This window comes from Canis aureus, chromosome 37 (genome assembly GCF_053574225.1).
Source record: "Canis aureus isolate CA01 chromosome 37, VMU_Caureus_v.1.0, whole genome shotgun sequence".
NCBI lineage: Eukaryota > Metazoa > Chordata > Mammalia > Carnivora > Canidae > Canis > Canis aureus.
In genome coordinates, this window is record NC_135647.1 from 25958028 (window position 1) to 25974657 (window position 16630).

At 47.9% G+C, this 16630-nt stretch overlaps 1 protein-coding gene across 4 annotated transcripts in view; it reads right to left on the reverse strand.

Annotated features, from left to right (window-relative positions):
• Positions 1–16630, reverse strand: part of DUSP22 (dual specificity phosphatase 22) — a 55805-nt gene that overhangs the window by 7458 nt on the left and 31717 nt on the right. For 2 of the 4 annotated variants that reach the window (XM_077886434.1, XM_077886437.1), the window contains exon 4: positions 6993–7042. The exons of 1 other annotated variant lie outside the window; for it this stretch is intronic. In XM_077886434.1, coding sequence (XP_077742560.1) covers positions 6993–7042 — 50 coding nt within the window. Of the gene's footprint in view, positions 1–6992; positions 7043–12849; positions 12931–16630 lie in introns of those variants that run through there. One more of the 4 variants, XM_077886435.1, reaches the window with a different exon arrangement.

Here is a 16630-nt window from a genome sequence, read left to right on the forward strand (position 1 = left end):
CCCAGCACCGGGAAGCCTCACCTCCCCCGGGAGGCAGGAGGGCCCACGCAGCACGAAGCAGGCGCCGGTGTACACGTCCACGTCAACGACTTCCCACCCTTTATATTTCCCACACTTGAACATTTTTCTTTTTTTAATCGGGGGAAATTAAAGCACACACGTGGTGTGTATTGTGCTTTCCACTTTGCCACATAGGGTCACTGTAGAAACAAACCCAACAAAACCTGCTTTCTCCTCCACTGTCACATCCTTTCACAAGGAACAGCTGAACGCTGGCAGAACAAGGAGGCCACCGTGCAAGGCCAAAAAGTAGGTGAGCTCTGATGAGACACTCAGTGGACCTTTCCTGCCTATTTCTACGGGCTGCAAGGTCCTCGGGAGGCACGTGTGAGCGTGTGCACGTGTGTGTGTGTGCACATGCTCAAGTGAGGACCCATCTGTCTGGAAATAGGATCACAGCTGCAAGGGCCTCTACCTCCAAGGGTCTACCTCCAAGGGCCCACCTCCAAGAGTCTACCTCCAAGGGTCTACCTCCAAGGGCCTACCTCCAAGGGTCTACCTCCAAGGGCCCATCTCCAAGGGTCTACCTCCAAGGGCCCACCTCCAAGAGTCTACCTCCAAGGGCCCACCTCCAAGGGTCTACCTCCAAGGGTCTACCTCCAAGGGCCCACCTCCAAGGGTCTACCTCCAAGGGTCTACCTCCAAGGGCCCACCTCCAAGGGCCCACCTCCAAGGGTCTACCTCCAAGGGCCTACCTCCAAGGGTCTACCTCCAAGGGTCTACCTCCAAGGGCCTACCTCCAAGGGTCTACCTCCAAGAGCCTACCTCCAAGGGTCTACCTCCAAGGGCCCACCTCCAAGAGTCTACCTCCAAGGGCCCACCTCCAAGGGTCTACCTCCAAGGGCCTACCTCCAAGGGTCTACCTCCAAGGGCCCACCTCCAAGGGTCTACTTCCAAGGGCCCACCTCCAAGGGTCTACCTCCAAGGGCCCACCTCCAAGGGTCTACCTCCAAGGGCCCACCTCCAAGGGTCTACCTCCAAGGGCCCACCTCCAAGGGTCTACCTCCAAGGGCCCACCTCCAAGGGTCTACCTCCAAGGGCTTACCTCCAAGGGTCTACCTCCAAGGGCCCACCTCCAAGGGCCTACCTCCAAGGGTCTACCTCCAAGAGCCCACCTCCAAGGGTCTACCTCCAAGGGCCCACCTCTAAGGGTCTACCTCTAAGGGTCTACCTCCAAGGGCCCACCTCCAAGGGTCTACCTCCAAGGGCCTACCTCCAAGGGCCTACCTCCAAGGGCCCACCTCCAAGGGCCCACCTCCAAGGGTCTACCTCCAAGAGTCTATCTCCAAGGGCCTACCTCCAAGGGTCTACCTCCAAGGGTTTACCTCCAAGGGCCTACCTCCAAGGGTCTACCTCATTTTGATCTTGCAAAATTGCTTTCTAATGATTAAAGCAAAGAAAATTGATCTTGCAAAATCGCTTTTTAATGATTAAAGCAAAGAAAACCGTAAATGAGAGAAAGAGCAAGCTGGATGTACAGAAGGCATCAGCTAAACGGAAGAAATCATGCCCAGAAAGACAGAGAGAGAGAGAATAAAACAAGGAGGTTTTACTGATACTTTAAATATAAGGTCACTGTATTGCTAATACCTCTTCTCCCCACAAAACCTCAAGAAATGTAGAGATCTGCTCGGCACTAAAACCACTGAACATTACAAAGGCTCGTTTCTACCCACTCCACAGCACAGATCAGCCTCTCCTGGACTCGACCGAAGAATATTTTTTTTTAAAAGCCCAGTTATTCCTTAACAACGTCTAAAATACAAAATACCAATCTAATCAATATTAGAATAAGAATGAATACGTGAGCTACCGTACATCCGGTAATTCACCCTCAAAACACATCGATACTCCTTTCCTCGGACAGACAACAAATATAACCTTATTTTTGGAAATGCCGAGAGCTCATTAAAGGCACTTTCACTTATTGAAGCTAATACTACAACAATTGTATGTGGTACATATTTTACAGATGAGAAAAGTGAGGTTAACGTGACTTGTGCAAGAATGTAGAGAGAGAAAGCAAAAGCAAGTGTTTCTAAAAGCCTGACTTCACCGGCTCACCTCATATCGGCCAGAGAACACGTAGCGTGTGCACTTGATATAAACTCCAGGATGCCTCTAATTGTGACAAATCATGCAAAACACACCAGCCTGGGTCTGTGGTGTTCGTATGGCTCTGAGAACTTGAACTTTCACATTTCCTGACTTTGAAAGGCAAGGTGGTTGGGGGAAATGAGCTAAAATTTTCAGCGTGTTAATGTTATCTCAACGAGGTTTCTGCATTTTAAGTTCCTGGAAGATCAGAGGGGGAGTTTGTGAGGATTAAAGCCAAGACAGAAAAATTGACCTTTCTGGGCAGTTTACAGCCATTGAACACCAAGTGAAAGCAGTTGGTTTCAAAGATCACAAACCTCGTACTGAGCAGACTTGGCAAGAATTCCTGTTGGCGTAAGGATCGACGGGGAATGATTTGAGATATGAGCCCTTAAAATGTAAGCTGGAAATAACTAAAAATCTGTAAGTTTAAAAGAGTGACGCACGTTCTCTAGAATTTATTTTGTCGTTAAATATAAGAATGCTCAGGCATCAGGAATTAAAAGTGGCTAAAGGACCACTGGTTCTACTAGTCCGAGTTACCCAGAGCATCGATTGCAAGTGACAGACGTGGTTTCTCTTGCTTTTGTCAGCCAGGGCGTTAAGAGTATTTGTCTCTTAAAGGACAAAAAAAAAAAAAAAAGAGTGTCTCTTGACCGTCTACACTGGTTGATGGTACAGAAAGTGGAGGTTCACGTCAGCCTATGTGTTCCTGATGTTTGGTGCGTGCTATCACGCACGGGCTACCTGAAGTGCGATGGGTCATATAAACCGAGTCACGTATTAGCCACTTGCCAATGGCTGAGAATCTCCTTCTATCATGAAGGATGCTCACTGTTAAGAGGCATGTTATGCATGAGACCCCTAACTCTGGGAAACGAACTAGGGGTGATGGAAGGGGAGGAGGGCAGGGGTTGGGGGTGAATGGGTGACGGGCACTGAGGGGGGCACTTGACGGGATGAGCACTGGGTGTTATGCTATATGTTGGCAAATTGAACACCAATAAAAAATAAATTTATAAAAAAAAGATGCGTGTTATGTTTCCAATAAAATGTCTGCAGCAGGTAAAGAGAAACTCAAGCTACTTCGGGGTTTGATCCGTAATATACACAGTATACTCATATTCCAAACTCAATTCCACGATTTCCGTTTGCTTCAGTAGAGCAAGAAATATTTATGAAATCACGGACGTTCCTGCGCCCCAATCCTTATGTATGCATGAGATGTGCTTTACGAATGGATTCAGACTAAAACTTTCCTTAAAGGATCACGTGCGTGCCTACAAGCATAACTCCCCACAGGAGCCTGCCAGCGTTTCTGCCTTTCGATGGAGTTATGGTCTTGACTTTACTTTCTAAATGAATTTTTTTTAAGATTTTATTTACTTTTTTTAAATAAATTTATTTTTTTTATTGGTGTTCAATTTGTCAACATAAAATAACACCCAGTGCTCATTCATTTGGGGAATATAAAAAAATAGTGAAAGGGAATAAAGGGGAAAGGAGAAAAAAATAAGTGGGAAATATCAGAAAAGGAGACAGAACATGAGAGACTACTAACTCTGGGAAGCGAACTGGGGGTGGTGGAAGGGGAGGAGGGCGGGGGGTGGGGGCGACTGGGTGATTTTATTTATTTTAATCATAAGAGACGCACAGAGAGAGGCGGAGACAGAAGCAGGCTCCCTGAGGGGAGGCTGATGCAGGACTTGATCCCAGGACCCCAGGAGCCTTGACCTTATTTTCCAGCTGAAAGAGAGGTCGTGCTGCTGTGGGACTTCACTCAAAATAGCAGCAGTGGCTCATTCTCCTCAATTTCTTTCTGTCGTCAGCCTCACTATAACCACCTACTGGAATCCCCACACTACGCTTTCACCAAGATGTGAGGGAAGGCAAATCACACATCTTAACGAGGCCCCTGCACATATTTGGGTTGGGAGAAAACAAATTCAAATCTCATGGGCTAGTCGCCTGGACCCAAGGTGACCGTGTTTGGATTGCTTTTGCCAAAAGATCTGAACTGACCCATGAGACGCTGCAACTTGGGACAAACAGCTGCTACATCGCCTATCACTCTGGCCTTTCCATGTAAGCAAATATCCCAAATCTTCCACGGAAATGGGCCTCCTGAACACCCAAACTTATTATTTCAACTGTCTCCTGTCGTCACTCTCAACGCACATTAATGCACTTTGAAGAGAGTAAAAGTATACTCTTATTTTCTTTTTTTTTTTATACTCTTATTTTCAAAAGTGCTTCATGTTCATAGGGAACAATCTCCTATATGTGATCTGATCTCCAAAAGTCCTGAAGGCAGGCATTTTTTATTTTATTTATTTATTTATTTATTTATTTATTTATTTATTTATTAATAATAAATTTATTTTTTATTGGTGCTCAATTTGCCAACATATAGCATAACACCCAGTGCTCATCCCGTCAAGTGCCCCCCTCAGTGCCCGTCACCCATTCACCCCCACCCCCCACCCTCCTCCCCTTCCACCACCCCTAGTTCGTTTCCCAGAATTAGGACTCTTCATGTTCTGTCTCCCTTTCTGATATTTCCTACCCATTTTTTAATGAGGGAACCGAAGTTCAGGTGGGTTTAAATGACTTGCCGAAGGTAGATGCGGCAAGTTCCCAAGTTAAGGTATTTAACATCAAGGTCGACTGCTTCCTTGTTTATATAGCGCAGGACTGCTCAGCGCTCATTCTTCTTTTGCTAAGTCAGTCGTTGTACTGGACACCAAGCCTGGCACTTGGCTCTTGGCAAAGCTGAAAAAATCCCAGAGGCAATCAAGTCTGCGTGGCCACCTTCCCTGACAGCAAACGCCCAGAATGTGGTACGATCTGATTCCTCCAAAGAGGCATTGACAAGTTCAACAGTATCTTAGAATTTCAGTTTGAGATAAGAGCAAAGCAACCGTTCTAAAAATAGCCACCAAAACACGGGCAGAAGATTGCTGTGAAAGGCAGTGGCTCACTTCCTTCCGTATACACCATGCCCTTCCAACCACTTCTGTTTCTTGACACGACTAGTAACCAAGGAAGTCCTCTGGTGCTTCTTCTCCTCCTAGACCCAGGCTACTACTGTTTTCCTCGTAATCCTACTGAAATCTTTCCCCTACCATCCTCAATCTTACAGACTGATGACTTTTTCTGTGAAATATGGAGAGTCAACGTGAAAAACGGGCCTTGCATAGAACGTACCTGTCCTGCTTCCAACCTACCCCCACCCTTTCCTGGTCTAACCCTATACCACCTACCCCCTGTCCCCTACCACACCCCCCACATCCTTCCCCACTTCAATCCATCTGACTCTAGCCCCATTTTTTTTTTCCAAACAGGTTTTCTCACAAAATTGTTGCATAATCTGTGATTTCACTGCTCTCCAGCAATGGAAATTCAAAATTGCCTCATGTTCCAACAGTCGATAGTTTTCAGAGATGCTGGACAATGAGGAAACTAAACGTAAGATTCTGTGGCCTGTAATTCCCATAGGTAGGATTTGTGGGCAACCGAGGTTAAGAAGCGTGAAGGGTGAATCCTGACAAGTCTGCAGACTCCCAAATTCACAAACGCCACCATAGCTTAAAACTTCCCTGATGAGATGCAGTAACAGATCATTCTAGCAAGGTCGTTGTGTCTGACGTGCAATGGAAGCCCAAGGCCGGCCCGGAGCAGCAGCCGGCGTCCAGGGTATGCACCGAACGGCTCAGTACTTTATTCCTGCCTCAGCTTCTCAGCCTTGCAAGGCTCAAATCCACGCCTCAGTAAGACTTTACCCCATATCATGGTCTTTCTAGGTCACTTCTGGACCCAGAGTCCAGAGTGTTAAAGCTGTGACTGCCGTGGGTCTCCAAAGCCCAGTCCCGGTTCTGCTAAAGCCTGACCCCACGGGCCTCCGTACCATTGCTGTGTTCCGGAAAGGACGGCAGTTATGAATTTCTCTTTATAAGGATATCAGAGGTGCACTCAGCTGTGCGGAGACAGAGGACTGAAGCTTCCTAAGCCAGAGAGACCTATTCATTCAACTCAAACAGGTTTTAGAAGTATGCTTTCCCATTTCGTGGCCACTAGTCCCAGGCAGCTGCTGAGCACTTAAAAGGAAGCCGGTCCAAACTGAGACGTGCTCTAAGTATAAAAAAACAGATTTTGAAGACATGATATGAAAAAAAGGATGTAAAAAAAAAACCCTCAGTTTTGTTTTATATGGGGCACATGTTGAAATGACAGTATTTTGGATGCATTGGGTTAAATAAAACATATTACTAAAATTATCATCATCACCTCTACCTTTTTACTCTTTTTCAAGTTGGCTTCTACAACATTTAAAATTACTTGCATGGCTTATGTTGGTGGTTCATACTCTATTTCTACTGGACACTGCTGCCCTAGACAAAACCCATTCGCTTCTTTAAGGTTTTGCTTCTAGAGAGGATGAACATGCCAGAGGTTTGGCTTACATCATCCTTTTTATTTTTTTTTATTATTTATTTATTTATTTACTTATTTACTTATTTATTTATTTTTACTTACAAATTTATTTTTTATTGGTGTTCAATTTGCCAGCATATAGAATAACACCCAGTGCTTTTTAAAAATTAGGCTCATCCTGTACACATCCCCTCAGTCAGTGTTGTCTAGATGAAGGACGGGCAAACAAAAAGTGTGTCTCCAGCTGCAGTTCTGCCTAAGTTGGCAGCACAGACTCGCACATGGCATCAAGGGGCCCACTGGTTCTGATGACTCCATGGCCCTTTCCTTATTTGACCTTACTGTCCTTTATTCATTTTTAATATCTCCGAAAAATATAGGAAAAAAAAAAAACAACTTACAGGTTCTGAGATGGTGAATCCGCTGCTGGAATGCACAGGTATTTAACTCCCTGTAGAATGATAAAATAATAAAATAAAATAAAATAAAATAAAATAAAATAAAATAAAATAATAAAATAAAAAATAAAAGATGATACTTAGTGGAGAAAACAATTTAAAGGAACTATTTACTCAGGTCAAAAAATAAAAAGTAAAAAGGAGAAGTTTTTCACTCATCCTTTGTTGCCAAGGAACCGGGAAAAAACTCTTTAATTAAGGTTCCTGGTTATTTTCCGTGACCACGCATACAGATATTCATGCTCTGGCTTGCAAACGGCTTGTAGGTTTAGATAGGGTTTATCAAAAAAGTTAAATAACTGAGTGCTTTCCAGTAAGTGCCAACAAGTTTCAAAACTATCCCCTCAGATGCTTGTTTACATATTCAACACTTTAAAAATCTATTTCACTTAAGATCCTGAGTGGCCAAAAAGGAAGCACTGTTAGTAAAAACCTTAACACGATGACTAAAAATTATCGTGTTATTAGAGTTTTCAATATCAAATTTAATAATTGGAGACTTACAACTTCACTGATGCATTAATAGGAACTTTACACACTCAAAGTACTTTATTTTGCTTGCTCTTCAAAAGAGTAAAGGTCTGTGTACCGAACTAATACATTTTTTTAAAGGATGGCCTGATTTGAAAACAAAAATGAACTTTATATAGGGCTCCATAAAAATTTGTAAAAAAAAAAAAGTCTGTGTAAATGCATGCTACAAAAACCCATGATAAATTTAAGATTTTATTTATCGACAGAGAGAGAGAGAGCACAAGCAGGAGGAGCAGCGGAGGGGGAAGGGGAAGCAGCCCTCCCGCCCCCCCTCACCCAGCGGGGACCCCGGGATCACCACCCCAGCCCGAAGGCAGACGCTTAACCAGTGGAGCCACCCAGGTGCCCCTCTAGACACCTGGTTGTTGGGGGGCACCTGAATGGCTCAGTCAGTTAAGTGTCTGACATCTCCGGTTGTGACCTCAGGGTCCTGGGATGCAGCCCTGCGCTGGGCTCCCACTCACCAGGGACTCTACTTGTCCCTCTGTCCCTCCCCCCGCCCATGGCCTGTGCCCTCTCAGGTAAAGAAATAATTAAAAAAAAAAAAAAAAGCCTGGCTGTTTTTACTTCAGAGGGATTTAAACTGTAGTTCCAAAGGTCTTCGATGTCATATAAAATACAAAATCTAGAAATCTCTGCAACCTCTGTAAAAGAATGTGGTTCTGTGAGGACTCAGATGAACCATTTTTAAAGCCCCTCCTCCTTTGACAGCCTAAGCTCCTAGGGTCTTGCTGCCACGTCATGGATAATAAGTAGGAGAGGAAACACAAGAAACCCTGAAAAAATAACCAACCTAAGAGAGTAAATGACGGGGAAATATACAGACATATAGAAACTATCATGAGTCCCTCGGCAAATAAAGTCATAAAATAACTTTGCTAGAATTATTTGGGTTTTTGGCAGTTGATCATTAAAATTTTAAGGTCAATTCTTATCGTGATCATTAAAATTTAAAGGTTAATTCCTATCGTGAGGCATTTCTGTGTGGTATGTACTAATGTGGTCTTGTAAGGAACAGCTACACTTGTGGCTGCCCCGAACCCTTTGGACCTCCACATTTTGGTAATTCCTGACATTGTGAATCCTACTTTTCCAACACAGAATCCGTATAAACAACATTTCTCAACCTCCTTTGCTTTTAGGGTGTAGACTCGGGACCTAGTTTCATCACCTGACACGCCTCACTGGGGTGGATTTGGAAACAGGACATGGGAAGAGTCAGATGGGTAACGAGCACCTGCTTGGAGGCGCAGGTGGCAGCAGAGGCAGGTGGTTCTGGGGGCAGACGTGGCAGCGGCTCTCACCACTTGTGCGATGTGGTCTCAGTGCTGCTCTTTAACTTCAGCCGAAAGCCTGTTTCTCTAGCTCTTCTGGGAGACCTTGAGGTCTCAGCTATCTCTGAACAAACCCCTCCCTGCTTGAACTGGCGCAGAGTGCAATCGGCTGTCCGTAACTAAGAGTCCCCTCCCTGTCCCCCAGGATTATAAGAAGTCAGGAAAAAAAAAAAAGACATTTTTCCTGCTTAATTCACATGCATGTATTTTTTCTCCAGCTTTGAGCCAATCATTACGTCTTCCAACAAAGGCTCTTGAGGAAGATGGGTTTCACCACTGCTTGTCCACGTGAGAATACTTCGCCTGAGCCAAACAGCCTCGCGCGTGCCCAGGGTAAAGTCCAGAGAGAAGCGTCCCTCATCCGGCCTTCACCTCGCCGTCCCTAACTGCCTCCTTCCGTCTCGGCCTTGAGCTGGGCTCGGGGCACTGTGCTCTGCTGGGACTATCGAGGAATATTGTCTGAGGTCCTAACGCGCCTCCAGGGAGGTATTAAGGCAGTGATTTAAAAGCAAAGGAAATGGAAAAGGAAACGATACTGTAAAAATAAGTAATTTCACTCCGTCCCTCCATCAAGGCCAAGCCAGCCTATCGGTCTAGATACACGAACTGATAATTTCATATATCCGTCGTTGGAATGACTCATTTACTTTTCTCGTTTACTCTCAAGTGAGAGTTGGCCATGGATCAGACCCAGAAGCTTATGAAATCCGTTCCTCCCACACACTTCCTCCAACCTCTTTTAGACCAGTACTTCCAGGAGGATGGGAAGGATTCTCAGATTTCCACCTTCCCTTCACCGTGCCCGTCAGCCTGAGCAGCCTCAATCAGTCAAGGATGCCGAGGTGGGTCTCCTCTCACAGGGGATAAAAACACCTGCCTGTCGTGCATGCTGACAGCCACTTAATTCTAACAGAATCTAAAATCAGCTGATCATATGATGGGAGGAAAGAGAAAAAAAACAAAAACAAAAACAAAGGAAAGGAAGACAATAGACAGAAAGGGAGGCTAAATAGCCCTAAGCTTATTAAAGGCATTGACCATAAATGTCAACAGCAGTGTGACTGGAAGGCACTTCACTTCCTTCAGGTGCTCCCTGAGTGGGAGTCACAGTCCCCTTTTTGGTGCCTTATGCAAAAAAAAAAAAAAAAGGGATGATGGCAGGAGCAAAATGCAAGAACATGGCAGAGGGTCTCTCCCTCCACGCCCGGAGATGGTGAGGAGGCAACTCTTGGCCATGCGGGGCCCCTCACCCTCACTAACTGGAATGGGCATGCGGCAGCTACAGCTTCCCATCTGTGAAGCTTCTAAGGAGGAACAAAGTAGCTCTCAGCCACAAGTTTGGGGATCCCCTACTGTTAAGGAAGGACAGAGAAAATATAAAACACAACATCATGTTCTCTCAAAAGTAGACCAGCAATAACAACAATAACCTGGGCACGTAGGAACACTAAATATCTGTTGAACAAGCTGAAAACCAGTGAACGTGAAGATCACACTATAGGAACAAGCGCAGGGGCAGAAAAATACCATAAAGTGCCCATGCCTTAACCCGGGGACCGTTAACGACAAGAGGGCTGAGCTAACCACGCCGTAGGAGGGGCACACTGCATGCACATGCCCCACACATCGCTCTCCTGCCCGTCCACACCAAGGGGACGTGGGTAAGAATCAGCTCACCGTGATCTACAATAAGAAGGGAACAAACTATGCAAATACGGTAAAGAAAAGACTCAAAACTGCCCCAAAGTTTCAGCTGCTCGCCGCCCAAGAACGTCTATTTATCTTGGCTTAGTCATTAACAAAGCATGAAAAGTCTATCTCTTGGAGGCCACAGGCTGCAGAACACAGAGTACCTGAAAAAGTCTTGAGATGCCTGCACATGTGTACAATTCATGGCAGTTAATTACTAATTCAGAAAGCAACAAGAGTGCTGACAGCACTAGGGACCTCGGTGCTACAGGCTGGATACACTTGAAAGTATCCTAGCATTAATGGATTTCCCCCCAAAAGACCATTCTCTAATGTTGAGCTTTGTAGAGACAGAGACACGGGGTAGGATGTGTTTAGCTAAATTACAGAAAGCATAGCAGAAGAAGTAAAAAAAAAAAAAAAAAAAAAAAAAAGTAACACCTCATTCTAGAGCAAAATTCTAGAACGCTCTGAAAAATTCCCAAGTAATAATAATAACACAGAGGGCAGGTAGGTGCGGGAATGGGTGAAATAGGTGAAGGGGGTGAAAAAGAACAGTTGTCATGACGAGCACTGAGTAATGTATAGAGTTGTTGGATCACTATATTGTGCACCTGAAACTAATATAACACTGGGTGGTAACGATACTGGAATTAAAAAAAGAATAACAGCAATGTTTCTATTACTATAGCATTTGCTATGTGATATTTACTCCTACATATTACGTCTACAACTAAAAAAAAAAAAACCCATAAAACTAAAACTATCTTCTTCTTTGAAATATAATTATTAAATACATAAAATTCAATATTTTCCATGTTGTTTCAAAAAAATAAAAAATGATTGGTAAAAGGCCAATTAGCATTAAACTTCCACAGAGCTGGTAAGTGTCAAGTTGCACATTTTCAATTTAGGCGCCTGGCCCGAGAATATCAAACCCAGTTTAGTTAAGGGAAACGGGCTCAGCCTACGCTTTAAGATTGTCATGATTTCTAGGAGGGACAAAGCAAATGCAGTGATTTCCTTTGACTACGTGGCATTTTTGAACGGCCTAGGGCATCCCGAGAATGCTATTAATACTGATAAGAAATGAATTGAAAGTGGATAATGCTAGAAACCAAAATTATGAATATGGAAACTAAACTTCACTGAATTAAGAAAATGAAAATTAAAACACATTTTACCCATCATGTTAGCAAAGATGCAGATTGTTAAGGTATCCAAGGAAATAGCATTTTTTTTTTTGCCTTGTAAATTACTATAACCTTTTTTAGAGTTTAAGTTAGCAATATCAATTAAAATTCACAATATTCTGGGTTTGGACCCAGAGCTTCCACTTCTAGAAATTAATCCTAAATAAAGAGATGGACCCAGGGCACCTGCGTGGCTCAGTGGTTGAACATCTGCCTTTGGCTCAAGGCGTGACCCTGGAGTCCTGGGATCGAGTCCCGCATCGGGCTCCCTGCATGGAGCCTGCTTCTCCCTCTGCCTGTGTCTCTGCCTCTCTCTGTGTCTCTCATGAATAAATAAATAAAATCTTTTTTAAAAATATAAAAAAATACTGATAAGACGTGGACCAGAGGGAAGAAAAGGGCAAAGAATTAAGAAAAAGCCTCATATTTACCCCGACTGCATATACACTCACTATTAATAATAACAAGCAACCCCTCCATCAGGACTACAGAGTGTGGAAAAAACATTAGGAAAATACAGGAAAGCGGTTAGACTTCAATGAAATCATCCAAAGAAAGCTTTCTGTGTGCAGTTTTGAAAGAAACAGCAGACATCAATTGACTGAGAAGAAAGTCTAGAAAGTATCTCGGAGATCCTTCTTGAACAAAGTTTAAAAGCTTTCTAAGTCCATATTCTCAAAAGTTCTAATATTTTTCTGTTTTCTGTTTCAACAAGCACAGTAACCACCAAAAGTAAGGTTTTTGCCTTTCTTTGGGGCTGAAACTAAAGATTACACTTAAAACGATACGTAGGCAAGTGCTTGAAAAGCAGGCCCAAGATTCTGATTTCGGGACTCATGAAGAGACCCAACTCTCGCTTGTTTCAAGTACAATTTCTAAAAATCACTGTTCTTTTCTTTCTGAAACGTGAGTGTGAGGCTTCTGAGAAACCTCGCTGACCTTCTACTTTCCTAAAGAAAAGAAAGATGAAGCCCTCCAGGGTCTGTCCTCTCTCTCAGGAAGGCCACCCGAGGCGGCTCTAGAACATAACCGGTTTCTGCAAGGACTCACCCACGACCTCCGAGGACACAGGAGGAGGAGACGGAGTTCACGGGAGTCCAGAACCAGTGGATCCATGCGATGGAAAAGTTATTTTAGCGGCTAATAAAAATGACCGGATTAGAGACCTCGGAGACCAAGACCTCATCCTGTTCCGACCCAATACTAGCAGCAACATGGGGGCGCGAAGGAGGTGACATTTTTTTTGATTTTTGGATTTTTGATTTTCTTTGATTGTGGCATTTCTGAGGCATCAGGGGGCCAGGGGGCACGATGGCGTGGCCTCTGCAGGTCCTACCCGTGGAACTCTAACACTGATCATCTGATGCCCATGAATGAATCGGGCAAAGCCCGTTGGAGATCCCCTTAAGGCTTCATTCACCCAATCACAAAAAACAAAAACAAAAAACAAAACAAAACAAAAATCTGACTTCAAAAAAGAAACAAAATTTAAAAAGCCATTCGGTTCAGATCGGCCCACACCTGCTCGGAAGCGAGGCCACAGCTCACACCCGCTGCAGAAGGCCAAGGCTCTCCCACTTGAGACGGTCCCTCCGCTCTTTATTTTATCGTAGTCAAGTCTACATAAAATTTGCCATTTTTAAACCATTTTTTTAAGCATGCAGTTCAGTGGCGTCGTGTGTGTTCACATTCTAACCAGCACCACCCTCTCTAGAGCTTTTCCTGCTTCCCGACTGGAAACTCTGCACCCGGTAGACGCTGGGTCCCGTCAAGCCCGCCCGGGCCTCGGGACCCCCCGGGTCACTCTCTTTCCCACGAATCTGGCTACTTGTGAGCCTCCGTATGAACCTGAAGGCCACTGAACTGAAACAATTAGGGCGGCCACACTCCTGAAGGTCACGGCCCGGGACACGGAACCGCTGGCCTGGACTCGACCTCGGGTGCCCACGGCGGGTGTGACCACCTTGTTCCCCTTTATCAAGTCGCGTCTTCATGGGGTGTCTCAGTCCGGAGGGAGCACCCCAAGGTCCCCCGGCCTGTGCGCCCAGATGCCAAGCAGCCCCCGCGCTGCCTTGGGGTCACCCTTCTTCTCCGCTTGGGGATTCTCGCAGAGCCAATGACACTTTTTGTTCTTAGTTAGTTAGTGAGTTAGTTAGTTAGTTAGTTAGTTAATTAGTATTCATGTGCTGCCAGTGACGCTGCTTAAAGGGGAAAGTGTAGCCCAGGGGCATCGCGGCAGGAAGGTCACCTCGGGAAACGTCCGACCTCGGGCCTGGAGGCCAGCAGGGCGCGGCAGCAGTGAGGACGGAGGCGCGGGCCTGGCCTCGGGTCGCCGGCATCGGGGGCACCTGCAGGGGACAGCGCGGGGTCCCCGGCCCCCCTCTTCCCGCACCCGCTAAATTTAGGAGCCGCTGCGGCAAATCACGACTTGCAGGCACCCGGGTTGTCAGGGGGCGCGGAGGGCGGGGTCGGAGTGTGGAGACAAGATTGAGGCCTTGGCTTGATTTGTGGGGGCAAATGCAAATGAGCAGCCTCGGCCACCTGTCGGCTTCTTTCAGGTGACTCAAAAGACGACAGCCATCTGACTCGGCAGCTCAACACATGAGGCCCACAGGCTTATTTTTGCTGCGGCCCCTGCACTGCGTGGCTAACTGGACATGGTCAGCGCCCGGTGTCCCGGGCCAGCGTGGCCGCAGGGAGGGGACAGGCCAAGGGACAGGCTGGGGGACAGGCCAGGGGACAGGCCGGGGGACAGGCTGGAGGACAGGAGAGGGGACAGTCAAGGACAGGCCAGGGGACAGGCCAGGGGGACAGGCGAGGACAGGCCGGGGAACAGGCTGGGGCACAGGCCAGGGGGACAGGCGAGGACAGGCCAGGGGACAGGCCGGGGGACAGGCAAGGACAGGCCAGGGGACAGTTGAGGACAGGCTGAGGGACAGGCCAGGGCACAGCCAGGGGGACAGGCAAAGACAGGCTGGGGGATAGGTCAGGGGACAGGTAAGGGGACAGTCGAGGACAGGCTGGGGGACAGGTGAGGGGACAGGCCGGGGGACAGGTGAGGGGACAGGCCGGCCTCGCCAGCTCCCGGCCACCAGGCCCCCTGCGGTTTCCGTCTTGGCTCAGGCCCCGACCTCCTGGCCACGACCCAGGGAAGCAGGGCCACTTGGAGCCACCGCTGCAGACCCAGTCGCTTGGCGATCAGGGTGACGGATGCCTCGGGTCACGACGGGAGGCCGAGCCCGGGCAGGAGGGACCCGCAGCGACAGCCTGTGCATGACGCCCGTGTGAAGACCCAGGGTCCCGCCCTGGTGCTCGGCCCCGCGGCCACCCAGGCAACCTGGCGGGCCCTGGGGTGCTTAGGACTCCCCACCCAGGCTCCTAGGCCGCCCCCGTGTGTGTGTCAGTCCCTCCTCCAGCACACTGTCCCCTCCAGGTCCCCCTCCCTCCCCTGCAGGGCCCCCACCCCACCCTCCAGGTCTCCTGCCCTCCAGGGCCCCCTCCCTCCCCTGCAGGGCCCCACCTCACCCTCCAGATCTCCCACCCTCCAGGGCCCCCCCTCCCTCCCCTCCAGGTCCCCCACCTTCCAGGGCCCCCTCCCCTCCAGGTCCCCACCCTCCCCTTCAGGGCCCCCCCTCCCCTCCAGGCCCCCCCAGGCCCCCTGACCAGCCCACCTGCTGCCACCCGCCGTCCGCAGATCAGGCCCCGCAAAGCCCGCGAGGTCGCAACCTGCCCCCTGACAGCACGAGCGAGCTGAGCCGGGTGTAGACGGGGATGCCTCACCAAGTCGCCACCGGCTTCAGGGTCAGGAGCCCGGCCAGGGCCTGGGGGGGTGGGATGCTGCCCGTCCTGGACCCTGACGGCGCCTGAACACCCCGGGCCCCAGCAGGGAGGCCGGGGCGCAGACAGTGGGGCACGAAGCTCCAATTCGGATTCGAGGGCTGCGTAGCCCCGCCTGGGGGCGTGGGGGGGCAGGTGCTTCCAGGGGGGGCCAGCATTCCACTACATTACCCCCGCACCACAGCCCCTTGTCTCCAGCCCCTCGGGCCCTGGGGAGCCCCCAAGGGGAGCCCCAAGGACTGTACCCATCAAGGGGTGAATAAAATGGAGACGAATCCACCCCACATGACCTGCGGGCCCAATGGGAGCCTATGCTCATGGGGGAGCATGTGCGAGGCCACATCACGGCCGATGCTTCCAGCTCCCAGGACGCTGCTCCTCCTCTAGCCTCCAACTTCAGCTGCAGACACCTTTTCTTGCAGGGTTTTTGTTCAACTGCAAAGACTTAGCCACAAGCATGCAGTGATGCTGCTGGAATCTGCACCTGTGGCCTGGCCCTCGCCCTGGAGCCCTGCACACATGCTCTGAAGGCCTGGGGACACCACATGGCAGCTCACCTGGACCTTGCCTGGCTGCCCTCAACTCCAGCTCAGTCTCCCCGAGTGTTCCCGTCCACCCATGGGTGCCACAGCTGCCCTTCCAGCCAGGCCGCGCTCTCAGGCATCCCCAACTTCTCCCCTGCTCCACTCCTCCCACCTGAATTCTGATTCATTCCACCTGAGAAACTACTTTCCATACTTCGGGGCTGTTCTATGGGACACCTACCAGTTCACCGCTACTGTGACTTCTCTACAGATTGTTCCTTTTTTTTTTTTTTTTTCATTTATTTAGTTCCTCCTTACTCTGGTTCCATTCTTTTGCTTTCAATTGTACTTTGTCTGATAAAAAATATTGCTATTCCGTCTTTCTTTTGGTTCATTTATACGGGAAAATCTTTCCCCATCCTTTGATTTTTAACCTTGCTGTGTCGCTCTATGGAAAGGACTCTTGTAGA